Source organism: Heteronotia binoei, chromosome 3 (assembly GCF_032191835.1).
Source record: "Heteronotia binoei isolate CCM8104 ecotype False Entrance Well chromosome 3, APGP_CSIRO_Hbin_v1, whole genome shotgun sequence".
NCBI classification, from domain to species: Eukaryota; Metazoa; Chordata; class Lepidosauria; order Squamata; family Gekkonidae; genus Heteronotia; species Heteronotia binoei.
In genome coordinates, this window is record NC_083225.1 from 95,870,706 (window position 1) to 95,883,528 (window position 12,823).

General features: G+C 47.7%; 1 protein-coding gene across 1 annotated transcript in view; it reads left to right on the forward strand.

Moving 5' to 3' along the window:
• BRWD1 (bromodomain and WD repeat domain containing 1) overlaps positions 1-12,823 on the forward strand; it is a 177,644-nt gene that overhangs the window by 74,626 nt on the left and 90,195 nt on the right. The window contains exons 21-22 of the mRNA XM_060234233.1: positions 3,678-3,824; positions 7,434-7,519. Coding sequence (XP_060090216.1) covers positions 3,678-3,824; positions 7,434-7,519 — 233 coding nt within the window. The remainder of the gene's footprint in view (positions 1-3,677; positions 3,825-7,433; positions 7,520-12,823) is intronic.

A 12,823-nucleotide genomic window follows, 5' to 3' on the forward strand; every position in this document is an offset into this window, starting at 1 on the left:
CCGGTACTTCCTGGTACCGAAGAGAGACGGGGGACAGCGCCCTATATTAGATCTGCGCAAGCTGAACAAATACATACGCTATACAAAATTCCGCATGATCACCCTTCAGTCCACACTGCCACTCATTCCCAGAAACGCCTGGATGGCTCTTATAGATCTCCAGGACGCATACTTCCACCTTACCATCAATCATTGCCAGAAGATTCCTCAGATTCGCCATAGGGAATGCCCACTATCAGTTCCGAGCACTTCCATTTGGCCTATCAACAGCGCCAAGAGTCTTCACAAAATGCATGGCAGTGGTGGCAGCGTTCCTCCGTCAACAGGAAATTGCTGTTTACCCCTACATAGACGACTGGCTCATGGTGGGACACTCAGAAGAACAGCTCAGAGAACACATACAAACAACTCTCCGCCTCCTATCAGCCCTAGGGTTGCAGGTCAACCACCAAAAATCCCAACTCTCCCCCTCGCAGAACATACACTTCATAGGGGCACGTCTTTCCACCACAGACCACAAGGCCTACTTACCAATGGACAGAGTCGCAAATATTCAAACATTGGCCAACAGCATTATATCTCATCCGACGCAGACAGCCTTCTCCTTCCAACGCATGCTGGGTTTAATGGCAGCAACAACCGCGGTCCTCCCACATGCACGGCTTCGCATGCGACCTTTGCAACTCTGGTTCGTCAAAACCTTTCACCCGCAAAGACAGTCTCAACAAGCGCTCTTAACAGCTCCCAACCACATCTTACCTTCTCTAGAGTGGTGGACAGTTCAAGACCATCTCTTAGAAGGAATGCCCTTCCTGAAGCAGTCACCATCAGCTATTGTCACCACAGACGCTTCGAGATGGGGGTGGGGAGCCCATCTCGATTCCCTTACGGTGCAAGGTCAGTGGACAGCAAACGAGAAGTCTCTACACATCAACTGCTTGGAGCTCCTCGCTGTCCACAGGGCACTCAAATCCTTCCTGCCATCCCTCCACGGTCGCCACGTACAAGTAACATCAGACAATGTGGCGACCGTGTTCTATATCAACCGACAGGGCGGAACTGAATCCACTCGTTTCTGCAAGAGAGCCCTGGATCTTTGGCACTGGAGCATCGCACACAGGATTCATCTTACAGCAGTTCACCTGCCGGGGGTACAGAATACACAAGCAGATACGCTGAGCAGGATGACAGTCAACGACCACGAGTGGTCAATCAAGAAGACTTATCTTCTACCTGTCTTCAGCAAGTTCGGTGCCCCATCTATAGATGTCTTTGCTTCTCTGGACAATGCCCAATGCAACATTTTTTACATGCGGGGACCCCCTTCCCCCCTATCAGCAGGGGATGCATTCCTTCAACGTTGGAAAGGCCCACTTCATTTTGTTTTTCCACCCATTCCTCTGATAACAAAAACAATTCAGAAGTTGTAATTGGACCGCACCAACTGCATCCTAGTCACACCATGGTGGCCTCACCAGGCCTGGTTCACTACTCTCCTTCTTCTGTCCAACAACATTTACCACTGCTTTCCCCAAGCACGGGATCTGCTGTCACAACAGAAGGGCAGAGTTCTGCATCACAACCCTCCCTTCTCAAATTGACAGCGTGGAAGATCAGTTTTTAGGCTTTCCTGCTGAAGTTCGCCATATTCTGCTGAATGCCAGGAAACCGTCTACTAGGAAGTCTTACGCAGCCAAATGGAAACGATTCTCCCAATATGCCATGCGTAACAACTTCCACCCTGCGTTCTCCTCCATCTCACAGGTTCTTTCTTATACCGTTTCCCTCTCAAAATCCGGCCTCACCTACTCATCCCTAAAGGTGCACCTGGCAGCCATTTCAGCCTTCCACCAGAACACAGAAGGCCGTACAGTGTTCTCACACCCTGTCACAAAATCCTTCCTCAAAGGAATCCTTCATCTCAAACCTCCAATACGACAACTTTATCCCACCTGGAGCCTATCCCTAGTGCTCAGCCAGTTGATGAAACCTCCGTTTGAGCCAATGGCATCCATTCCACTGCACCTCCTATCGTGGAAAACAGCGCTGCTGGTGGCAGTCACCTCTGGGAAAAGAGCCAGCGACATTTGTGCTCTTAGATCGGATCCACCCTACACCGTCTTCCATCATGACAGAGTGGTTCTGCGACCGGAACCTAAATTTCTACCTAAGGTGGTGTCACCCTTCCATCTACAAAGGGCGACAACCTTGCCATCCTTCTTCCAAAATCCCACTGATGCAGGACAAAGATCCCTCCACAGTCTCGATGTACGTCGGGCCCTAGCGTTCTACTTGGATAGAACAGCTCCTTTTCGTAAGGATCCAAGGTTGTTTGTGTCTTATGGGACTCATAAAAAGGGACAAAGACTCTCTATCCAGAGACTCTCTAGATGGCTGGTTGAAGCTATAACACTGTGCTACCAGTTAGCTAAACAACCAGTTCCAGAACGTTTAAAGGCCCACTCTACCAGGGCTCTGTCTACGTCTTCTGCCTTCGCAAGGGGCGTACCCATTGAGGACATTTGTGCAGCTGCAGTATGGTCCTCCTCATCCACCTTCGCCACGCATTATGCCATAGACGTGCATGCAAGGCGGGATGCGTCCTTCGGGCAAGCTGTGCTACGATCTATCTTCAATTGAGAGCTTACCCTGACTCCTCATGGTAAGTGGACGCACCTGACTGATTTTTTTTTTGTATAACCTCTGAAATTTCTCTTTCAGAACCAGCACCCGCCTCCGTGTGTATTAGCTTATCAGTCACCCATGTGCGGGACTGCACAGAGACCACGAAGAAGATAAACAGGTTGCTTACCTGTAACTTATGATCTTCGAGTGGTCATCTGTGCAGTCACACACGCCCACCCATCCAGCCCCGCTGCTGTCTCTGTAATTATTACATTCTATAGATCCTGCTACGTCATACAGCGGCTTGAAAGAAACTGGTGGGTGGAGCGCCTTCCCCTCGCTCTAGGCATGCGCAGTGGATGCCTACTCCCCAGAGCGGGAAGAAGTGCACGCCAAAAATAACGCTTAAGGCTAGCTTTGAATTCTCCGAGGTCGGGTTCGTTCCAGCGGGAAAACCCATGTGTGTGACTGCACAGATGACCACTCGAAGATCATAAATTACAGGTAAGCAACCTGTTTTTTCCTATTAATTAGCCAGTTTTTGATCCACAAGAGGACTTGTCCTTTTATTCCATGACTCTCGAGTTTATTAAGGAGCTTTTGATGAGGAACTTTATCAAAAGCTTTCTGGAAGTCAAGGTAAACAACATCTGTTGGGGGTCCCCTTTGTCCACATGTTTGTTCACCCCCTCAAAGAACTGTAACAGGTTAGTGAGGCAAGATCTTCCCTTACAGAACCCATGCTGAGTATACCTCAATAACTTGTGTTCATCAATGTGCCTACTCATTCTGTCCTTGATAATATTGGAAATTGGGGGGGGGGGAGTACTGAAAAAACACCTATGAAATATTTTATTTTAGAACACTGCATTTTCTCTTCTGTTATTCTGAATAATAGTCTTATTTTAGCTCATACATTTTTATGAAATGTGAAATTATATACACTTTCAATATGGAATTTGATTCTTAGAGCTGCTGACAAAGTTGGTCCTGATACTTCAGTAATGCATATTTCTTATCTTGACTCAGTTACTCTTGATTGTTTAACTTAGAGTGACTCTGACTCTGAAGATTCGCTGATACAGTCCAAGAGGAGACTTCATAGACGTAAATATGCAAGATATCAGGCGCGGAATAATATTGAGCAGTCTGATTCTCCTAGTGAAGAAGTTGATGACCGGTCTAGATTTATAGAACAGGTAAGGTAGTCTGTAGAACAGGTAAGGTAGTCTGTTTCATTTTAGTAATTGAAAGTAGCAGAAACTCTAATCTAATCTGTATACTTAATTTTGACATGGATAGTTTGTTTTCATGGAGCCCATTGTAAAATGCTGGAATGGCACAGCTGGTTATATTATGTTGGTCTTGTGAGTTGTTCATTGGATGGCCTGCCAATAAGAACAAGTTTATATGTTACCATCTTCTATCATGGAACTGAAGGTGGTCATATATACATTTTAGGAGCTTTTCCATCCAGGCACTTGAGTGTGGCCATTCCCTCTTAGCTTCAGCAAGGTTGCTGTATTGTATACCTTCTATCAATACTCAGACATCTCCAAATCACTCAAAGAGTTAAATATTGATCCATAGCAATGCACAAGGAAAACTACAGAAAGGTCTGGTCATGATCACATGAAGCTGCCTTATACTGAATCAGATTCTTGCTCCATCAAGGTCAGTATTGTCTACTCAGACTGGCAAAGGTTCTCCAGGGACTCAAGCAGAGATCTTTCACATCACCTTCCACCTGACCCTTTTCAGCTGGAGATGCCAGGAATTGAAACTGGGACCTTCTGCATGCCAAGTGAATGCTCTGCCCTTAGCCACAGCCCCTCCCATCGTGAATAACATTAATGTTATTTTATAGGTGGGAAATATAAAGGTTTAGAAAACTTTCATTTTCAGTTAGAAACAATTTTAGAGGAGAAATGAATAAGCATATACAGGGTTGGACTGTAATTATGATGGTCTGAGAGCCTGCTGCTATGACATGAAGTGTTTCAGATATCCAGGACTATTACCCACCCTTGTGCACAGTTATTCAGAAAGAGAACCAACATAATTGCTATTGAGCTAGAAAGTAGAAATATAAATTTTATTCAACTACTGTTGAAAAACAAAGTGGTGATTAAACTTTGTAGGTTGCTTATTGGCTGAGTCATCATACATGGTCTGCAATCACACACACTAAATAATGTCCTTTCAGTGCAATTTCCAACTAGATTTTGCCAGCTCACACAGTAGAATCCAGTTGGAAAGTGCATTATTTAGTGCAGGAGTGTCAAATGTCCAGCCCATGGGCCTGAACTGTCCCACCCAGCCTATAATCAGGGTCACAGGGCTCTTCTATCCTCCCCTGCTCACCCTCCTGTCCTCACCCTTTGAAGCTCTGAGGCTGACGAAGTTCTCTGCTCTTTCCGCCTTGTCTTTGCTGGCTGCAGCAGGAAGCAAAGCTGCAAGGAAAACATAGAATGAATATTCCATTAAGGTCTCTGTGCCCAGATAGATAGGGCCCGGATTCCTTAATGGAAAATCTATTCCACATTTTCCTGGCAACTTTGTTTGTGCTGCAGTGTGTTTCAGTATGTGCAGTATGTTTCAATGTGGAGCTCAGACTGGCAGATGTGGAGCTTCAATGTGGAGCTCAGTTTCACATTCCAGCATTCCTATGGCCAGCTGAAGCGGTTGCTTCCTGGAATTCTGCCCTTGCAAATAAAGGGTTGATGCTTTGAGCCAGCTTGTCTTTGCTCAGTGGTTCTGACTTAGTGAATACTCTAACCTGTGAATCCACAGGCAAAGGGCGGCATGCCAAAAGGCCAATGCCATGCTGGGAATTATTAGGAAGGGAATTGAAAATAAATCAGTCAGTATCATAATGTTCCTGTATAAATCAATGGTGTGGTCTCATTTGGAATACCATGTACAATTCTGGTCACCGCACCTCAAAAAGGATATTATAGCATTGGAAAAAGTGCAGAAAAGAGCAACTAGAATGATTAAAGATTTGGAACACATTTCCTATGAAGAAAGCTTAAAACGCTTGGGGCTCTTTAGCTTGGAGAAACGTCGACTGCGGGGTAACATGATAGAGGTTTACAAGATTATGCATGGGATGGAGAAAGTAGAGAAAAAAGTACTTTTCTCCCTTTCTCACAATACAAGAACTCGTGGGCATTGAATGAAATTGCTGAGCAGTCAGGTTAAAACGGTTAAAAGGAAGTACTTCTTCACCCAAAGGGTGATTAACATGTGGAATTCACTGCCACAGGAGGTGGTGGTGGCTACAAGCATAGCCAGCTTCAAGAGGGGATTGGATAAAAATATGGAGCAGTGACACAGTGTTGGACTGGATGGTCCATTGGTCTGATCCAACATGGCTTCTCTTATGTTCTAATTACACTGGAGAGCTATTCCCAATCTGAACAGACCCGTGAGGGATAGAGAGAGAAGCTTGCAATGCCATTTCATTATTTTCCCAGGCTCAGAGCATTTTATTTTTTGAGTTTCTGCTGTGATCCTTGTGCTTTTCCTTGATGTTTCATTTTTAAAATTGCATTGGCAAATCCCACTATTTCCCCACCTTTCAATTTTAAACAAAATATTGCAAGAGTTTTAAGCATGTTTGTGTTTTGAGTTTAAAAATAATATCTTTAATTGTGTTTGTGTCCTTTATCAGTTTATATCTCTATTACCTCACATTACATTTTATGACACACATGGCCTGCCCCCACAAAGTCTCATTTTTGTCAGATCTGGCCCTCCTAACAAATGAGTTTGACACCCCTGATTTAGTGTGTGTGGTTACAGCTACACAGTCGGGGTTTAGGTTTTATGAAGGTGGGTTTTGAGCTAGGAACTGTTGCCAGCCTCACTGACCACAACCATTGTGTTCATTATTGTTCAAGATGGTATGAAAAAGGGGAGTGAGAAACCATACATAGGTTGTCATCTGAGATTTATTACAATGCTCTTGGAGGCACTGGGGAAATTACATCAGTGTTGGAGGGTACATCATTTTTTTGTCTCCATTATGTGCCAAGTTGAAACAGCACCCACTACAGGGATGGAGAAAGTAGAGAAAGAAGTACTTTTCTCCCTTTCTCACAATACAAGAACTCGTGGGCATTCGATGAAATTGCTGAGCAGAAAGGTTAAAACGGATAAAAGGAAGTACTTCTTCACCCAAAGGGTGATTAACATGTGGAATTCACTGCCACAGGAGGTGGTGGCGGCCACAAGTATAGCCACCTTCAAGAGGGGTTTAGATAAAAATATGGAGCACAGGTCCATCAGTGGCTATTAGCCACAGTGTATGTGTGTATATAAAATTTTTTTTGCCACTGTGTGACACAGAGTGTTGGACTTGATGGGCCCTTGGCCTGATCCAACATGGCTTCTCTTATGTTCTTATGTTCTTAGATATGAATTGCATTATTTTTCATGTCTACAAATGGCAACTTTCTATTTTTTTAACAAATCCCTTTTGTCTTTGGGGTCATCAGAGTAAGGATCTTTTTGTATTGTCAAATTGCATCCCTGCTCATGGAGCAGCTACCTAGAGTTCAGCCTCCTTATAGATTCCATTGACTGCCAGTGTGATATAATGGTAGGAATGTTGCACTAGGATCTGGGAGATGCAAGTACAAATTCCTACTCTGCCACGAAACTTGTAGGTGACCTTGGGCTGGTAACGTAGTTAAAGCCTAGCCTACCACAACTAGTGTGGTGTATGTGCTTTTTAGATCTAAGGTTTTACTCTTCATAATAAGCAAGAACAAGAAAGTCTTAGCTAATTTATTTTTATGTAGGAAGCAGAAGTAAGTGAAGGCTTGAGTCTGTCTTCTTATGAAGAAGAGTGGAAGAGCGACAAGAGAACCAATAGTAATAGTTCCAGGTAAAGTCCACTTCAGCATGTCTTATTTCTTAGCCTTCATAATACTGTCTTTTGATGCCTGCATCTGACTTTTTTGAATCTCAATAAGCTATTATTTAGTTAGGTGTTGTGTTATTGTATCATCCCTTGCAATTGCAAGAATAATGCTACTTAGAGGGAAATCGTCCTTAACATAAATTAGTAAATCTTCTTGGTGGTCTCTGTGCTTCACACTCATGGGGATAGAGCGCCCGCACCGATCCCCGAATTGGTACCTAAAAAAGCCCGGGATTTTTTTGCGCTTGGCACCAGCGGGCATGCGCAAGCATCCCAGTGTGCGTGCTCGCCGGCGCCAGCGCAAGAATCCCACCAGTTCCTTTCTGACTGCTACGCTGAGAGGATCTCCTTTCGTGTCCCCAGTCGGTAAAGTAATCTCGGATTGCTTTTTTGCCTTTTTATATAGCCCGTTTGTTATTTTCCTTAGTGTAGTTAGTTGTTAGATAGTTAGTTAGTGTTGTAGTAGGAGAGCCAGTTTGGTGTAGTGGTTAAGTGTGCGGACTCTTATCTGGGAGAACCGGGTTTGATTCCCCACTCCTCCACTTGCACCTGATGGAATGGCCTTGGGTCAGCCATAGCTCTGGCAGAGGTTGTCCTTGAAAGGGCAGCTGCTGTGAGAGCCCTCTCCAGCCCCACCCACCTCACAGGGTGTCTGTTGTGGGGGAGGAAGGTAAAGGAGATTGTGAGCCTCTCTGAGACTCTTCGGAGTGGAGGGCGGGATATAAATCCAATATCTTCATCTTCTTCTTGTTTAAAAAAAAAGAGTTTGTTGGACTTGCCCTTCGGGGCTTGGTTTTTCCCCCGTTTTCCCCCCTCCAGGGGTTTTTTCCTGGGCGTCTATGGAAAGACGGGGTTTTTTTAAGAGGTGCCGTTCCTGTGGGAAGAAGATTGCCCCCCCCCCAACGGCCATTCCCTCTTTCTCCTATGTCTTTGCAAGGGACATCGAGTCGCTTCTTGCTCTCACTGTCTGAGCTTCTCAAAACAAACTCGCAAGAATCAAGCGGCGAGGCTTTGGGCGGCTTTGGTCGAGTTGGCACTCCGTCCTCAAAAGATGGCATTGGGCCCGTCGGTACTGATGGGTCAGGCTGCGGCCCCGATGGTCACATTGGCTGAGACTTCGCCAATCAGGACCGAGATGCCGGTCGAGCGCAGGCGTTCCACGAAACGGCCTTCTGAAGGGTCAGTGGACACCCCGCCTAAGAGGCGTCGGAATGATTCGGAGACCCGATCATCCGCGCCAAAGAAGGTGAAATCGAAGGATAAGCGGAAGAAGAAACAATCCTGCACCCCTTCACCTTCGCATGACGCTTCGACATCAACAGCTCCTCCAAGGAAGATCTTGGCGTCCCCGGGTCGTAGCCCTTCGGTGTCGAAAGGCAGTGCTTCGCAGCTACGCCTATTGGCATCGGAACACGAGATTGACCTGACTCAGCGCTCCCACTCTTCAGGGTCCAGAATTCGCATTGAGAGCGACTCGGTCTCTGAGGTAGAGGTGTCGGCGCCGATGGAGCCTTCAGCACCGATGGATCAGACGAGAGGCCGGAGAGAACTGGAGCTGACTTCAATAGTTTGTCGCTTCCCACCGCTTCCATCATGGGAGCAGCGCCAGTGGCCTCCTTACCCTTATCCTTACCCACCGTACCAATGGTACCTTCCTCGCGAGTTCAGTGACTGGGACCAACAGTCCGAGGCATCCCACATGTCCAGGCTGTCTCAACATTCTAGATGGCGTCCTTTGGCATCGATCACTGTCCCGCCTGACAGACACGGCGTAGTGGTGGAGGAAGTCCAACCGCGGTCGTCGGGGTCGATCCGGTCGCCCGTCAGAGAGTCTACTCCGGTGCTCTCAGAACGATCTCTGCACAGAGAGTCTTCATCGTTGGACTCTGAGGTCGGTACCGACGATCCAGACCAGGCTTTGGAACCTTCCCCGGTGTCTCATATGGCTGAAGATCTTCCCATCTCACTGTCAGAGGATCTGAAGTCGTATGGGGACCTGGTGAAGAGGATGGCACTCTCCCTCTCGCTTCCTGTGTCACAGCCGCAACCTGTTGTAGATGATAATGTGTCTACAGCGGTTGCCCTGCCGGTGACGAAGGTCATCCTACAGGGGGTGAAGGAGCCCTGGGCGAAGCCTGCTTCTACGCCAGTGTCATCGAGGAGGTTAGACCATATGTACCATGTCCAAGAGTCCGTGGCTGAGTTCCTCTTCACACATCTGAAGCCAAATTCGATGGTTGTTTCCTCCTCATCCAAGGCCCACAAGACGCACTCCTCTCCACCTGACAAGGAGGGGAAGAAGTTGGATAATGTCGGGAGGAAGTTCTATTTTGCTGGGGCGCTGGGAGTAAAGGTATCTAACTATGCCGCGTGCATGGCTAGATACCAGTACTCAATATGGGAACAACTAACCCCACATCTGTCTTCCCTGAGTGAGGAGAAGAGGTCGGCTGCAAAGAAGTTGCAGAAGGTAGGCTTTGCTGTAGCCAAACAACAACTGTCCGCAGCAAAGCACATGGTCGACGTGTCAACAAGGACCATCACTTCTGCCGTCTGCCTCCGCCGCCACTCCTGGCTCAGATCTAGGGCTCTCCAGCAGGACACCAGGGCCTTCGTCGAGGATTTGCCCTTCAAGGGCGAAGGCCTCTTCAGCTCCACCACCGACAATGTGCTCCAAGAAATGGACAAAAGTATAAAAACTTCCAGGAACCTGGGCGTACCGGCATCTTCCAGAGCTGTGAAACAGAAACAGTGGCACAAGCCTTGGACAAAGAAGCCATACCAAAAGTTCTCCCCGGAACAGCAGTGGAGACCTCGCTCTGCTCAACCTGATAGTAGGTCCCCATACAGGGGGAACAACAGAAACCGTTATGCTTCACAGACCACTGGCAAGTCTAAGGGCACTCGCCCTCAAAAGCAGGGCCTTTGACTTTCTGGCAGCACGCGTCACTGTCCCCTTTTCCACTTCGCCTTTCCGCCTCCGCCCATTCCTGTCAGCCTGGGAGTCCATCACTACAGACAGATGGGTGCTTTTCATTGTAGCGGAAGGCTACAAAATAGACTTTGCTCAGATTCCGAACCAATTCGTGGTAATTACCACTCCCCCTTCCCCACCTCTGCTGGCAGAGGTGAGCAACCTCTTACAGAAACAAGCCATAGAGAGGGTCCTGATGGAGGCCAGGACGGGAGGTTTCTCCTCGTTACTTCCTGGTTCCCAAGCGGGACGGGGGTCTAAGACCAATCATGGATCTTCAGAATCTGAACAAATTCATGTTGTACCAGAAGTTCAGAATGTCCACGCTGCAAACAATTCTGCCCCTCATCAACTGAGGGGATTGGATGGCAACGCTGGACCTCAAGGATGCATACTTCCACGTCAGTATCCATCCTGCGTTCGGACGTTTCCTTTGGTTTGCATTAGTTCTCAGCACTTCCAGTTCAAAGCCCTTCCGTTCAGCCTGTCCACTGCACCTCGGGTGTTCATGAAGATGATGAGTGTTGTGGCTGCCCATCTCCGGCTTCAAGGGATAGTCGTTTTTCCATAGATCGACGACTAGCTCCTTGTGGCAGAGTCAAAAGAGAGTTTGTCATCCCACATTGCCGTCACTCTTCGTCTTGTTGACACCTTGGGTCTGCAGGTCAATTTGGAGAAATCACACCTTACTCCATCAAGGACAGTTCAGTTCATAGGGGCTTTGCTGGATACGAACCTGCATCGCACATTTCTGCCTCAGCAGAGAGTGATGGACATTATCAACCTTGTCAAACTTCTGCAGAGTCGAAAGTGGGGCACGGCGCAGCAGCTGCAGCGGATGCTGGGGCTGATGGCGACTACAAGCGTGCTGCTCTTTGAGAAGCTGAGGATAAGAGGCCTACAGCTTTGGTTTCTTCGTCAGTTTCGCCCGTTGCGGGACTCACCTTGAAAGAGGTTTGTAATTCCACCTGTGACACTGCAATGGTGGAAGTCAAAGGGCAACATTTGTCAGGGAGCTCCCTTCCATCAACCTGCACCAACTCTGACTATCACAACCGATGCGTCGTTGTGGGGTTGGGGGGCCCACATGGACGATCTGTGTGTAGGAGGTCCTTGACCTTTGAAATTGACTCACTGCCACATAAATTACTTGGAACTGCTGGCAGTTCATTTTGCTCTTCGGTCTTTCCGCCCCATGGTGGCGGGGAAGATTGTTGCTCTGCTAACGGACAATACCACTGCCCTGTGTTACATCAACAGGCAGGGAGGGATAGTCTCTCGACGGCTTTGTGCGCTGGCGCTGGATCTGTGGTCGGAGTGCCTGGACCACGACACCTTTGTGAAAGCAGCACATCTTCCAGGGGTGTTCAACCTGCAAGCAGACTCCCTCAGCAGGGGTGCAGCTTCCCCGCAGGAGTGGGAGTTACAGTGGCACTTCCTCCAACCTGTGTTTCAGCTGTCTTTGCCACAGTTGAAAACCAGAAGTGTCCTCTGTTTTGCTCCAGAGGGGGCTCAGATCCAGAGTCGTTGGGAGTCGGTCTGCTGTTCCTGTGGGAAGGTCGGTTCCTTTATATGTTCCCACCTCTGCCACTGCTGACGAGGGTGGTCAACAAGATCGCGAAAAAGAGGCCATCCTGGTGACTCCTTGGTGGCTTCGCCAGAACTGGTTCCCGATCCTGCTCCAACTGGCGAGGGGGGTTTTCTACCAGTTTCCGGCGGAACCAGATCTTCTGTCAGCTCAGGATGGTCATGTTCTCCATCACAACATGCCCCACCTTAAGCTAACAGCGTGGTTCATCGACTCTGTGGGTTCTCTAGCAGAGTCCAGCATGTTTTCTTGAACAGCAGGGAACTTTCTACCTGCGCTTCCTATGATAGGAAGGTTTCTGCAGTTCCTAGTTGATCCCTCAGTCACCCCCCAAAGGGGGTGGGATTGTCGGTAATTTTTGAGTTTTTGTTACCTCTGGTGGATGCTGGCCTTGTTTTTTCTTCCATCAAGGTTTATTTGGCAGCAATTTCTGCGTTCCATGAATCGGTTGAGGGGCACTCTGTTTTTGCACACTCTCATTCCAAGAGGTTTTTGAAGGGTTTGCTTAGGCTTCCTCCTCCATCAAGATCACCCCCACAGTTGTGGGATTTGACTTTAGTGTTGGACAGACTGACTAGACGCCCCTTTGAGCTGATGGCCACATGTTCCTTACAGCTTCTATCTTGGAAGACTGCTTTTTTGGTAGCCATCACATCAGCACGCCATGCAGGGGAGCTCATGGCTATGCAGTGTGACTACCCATATC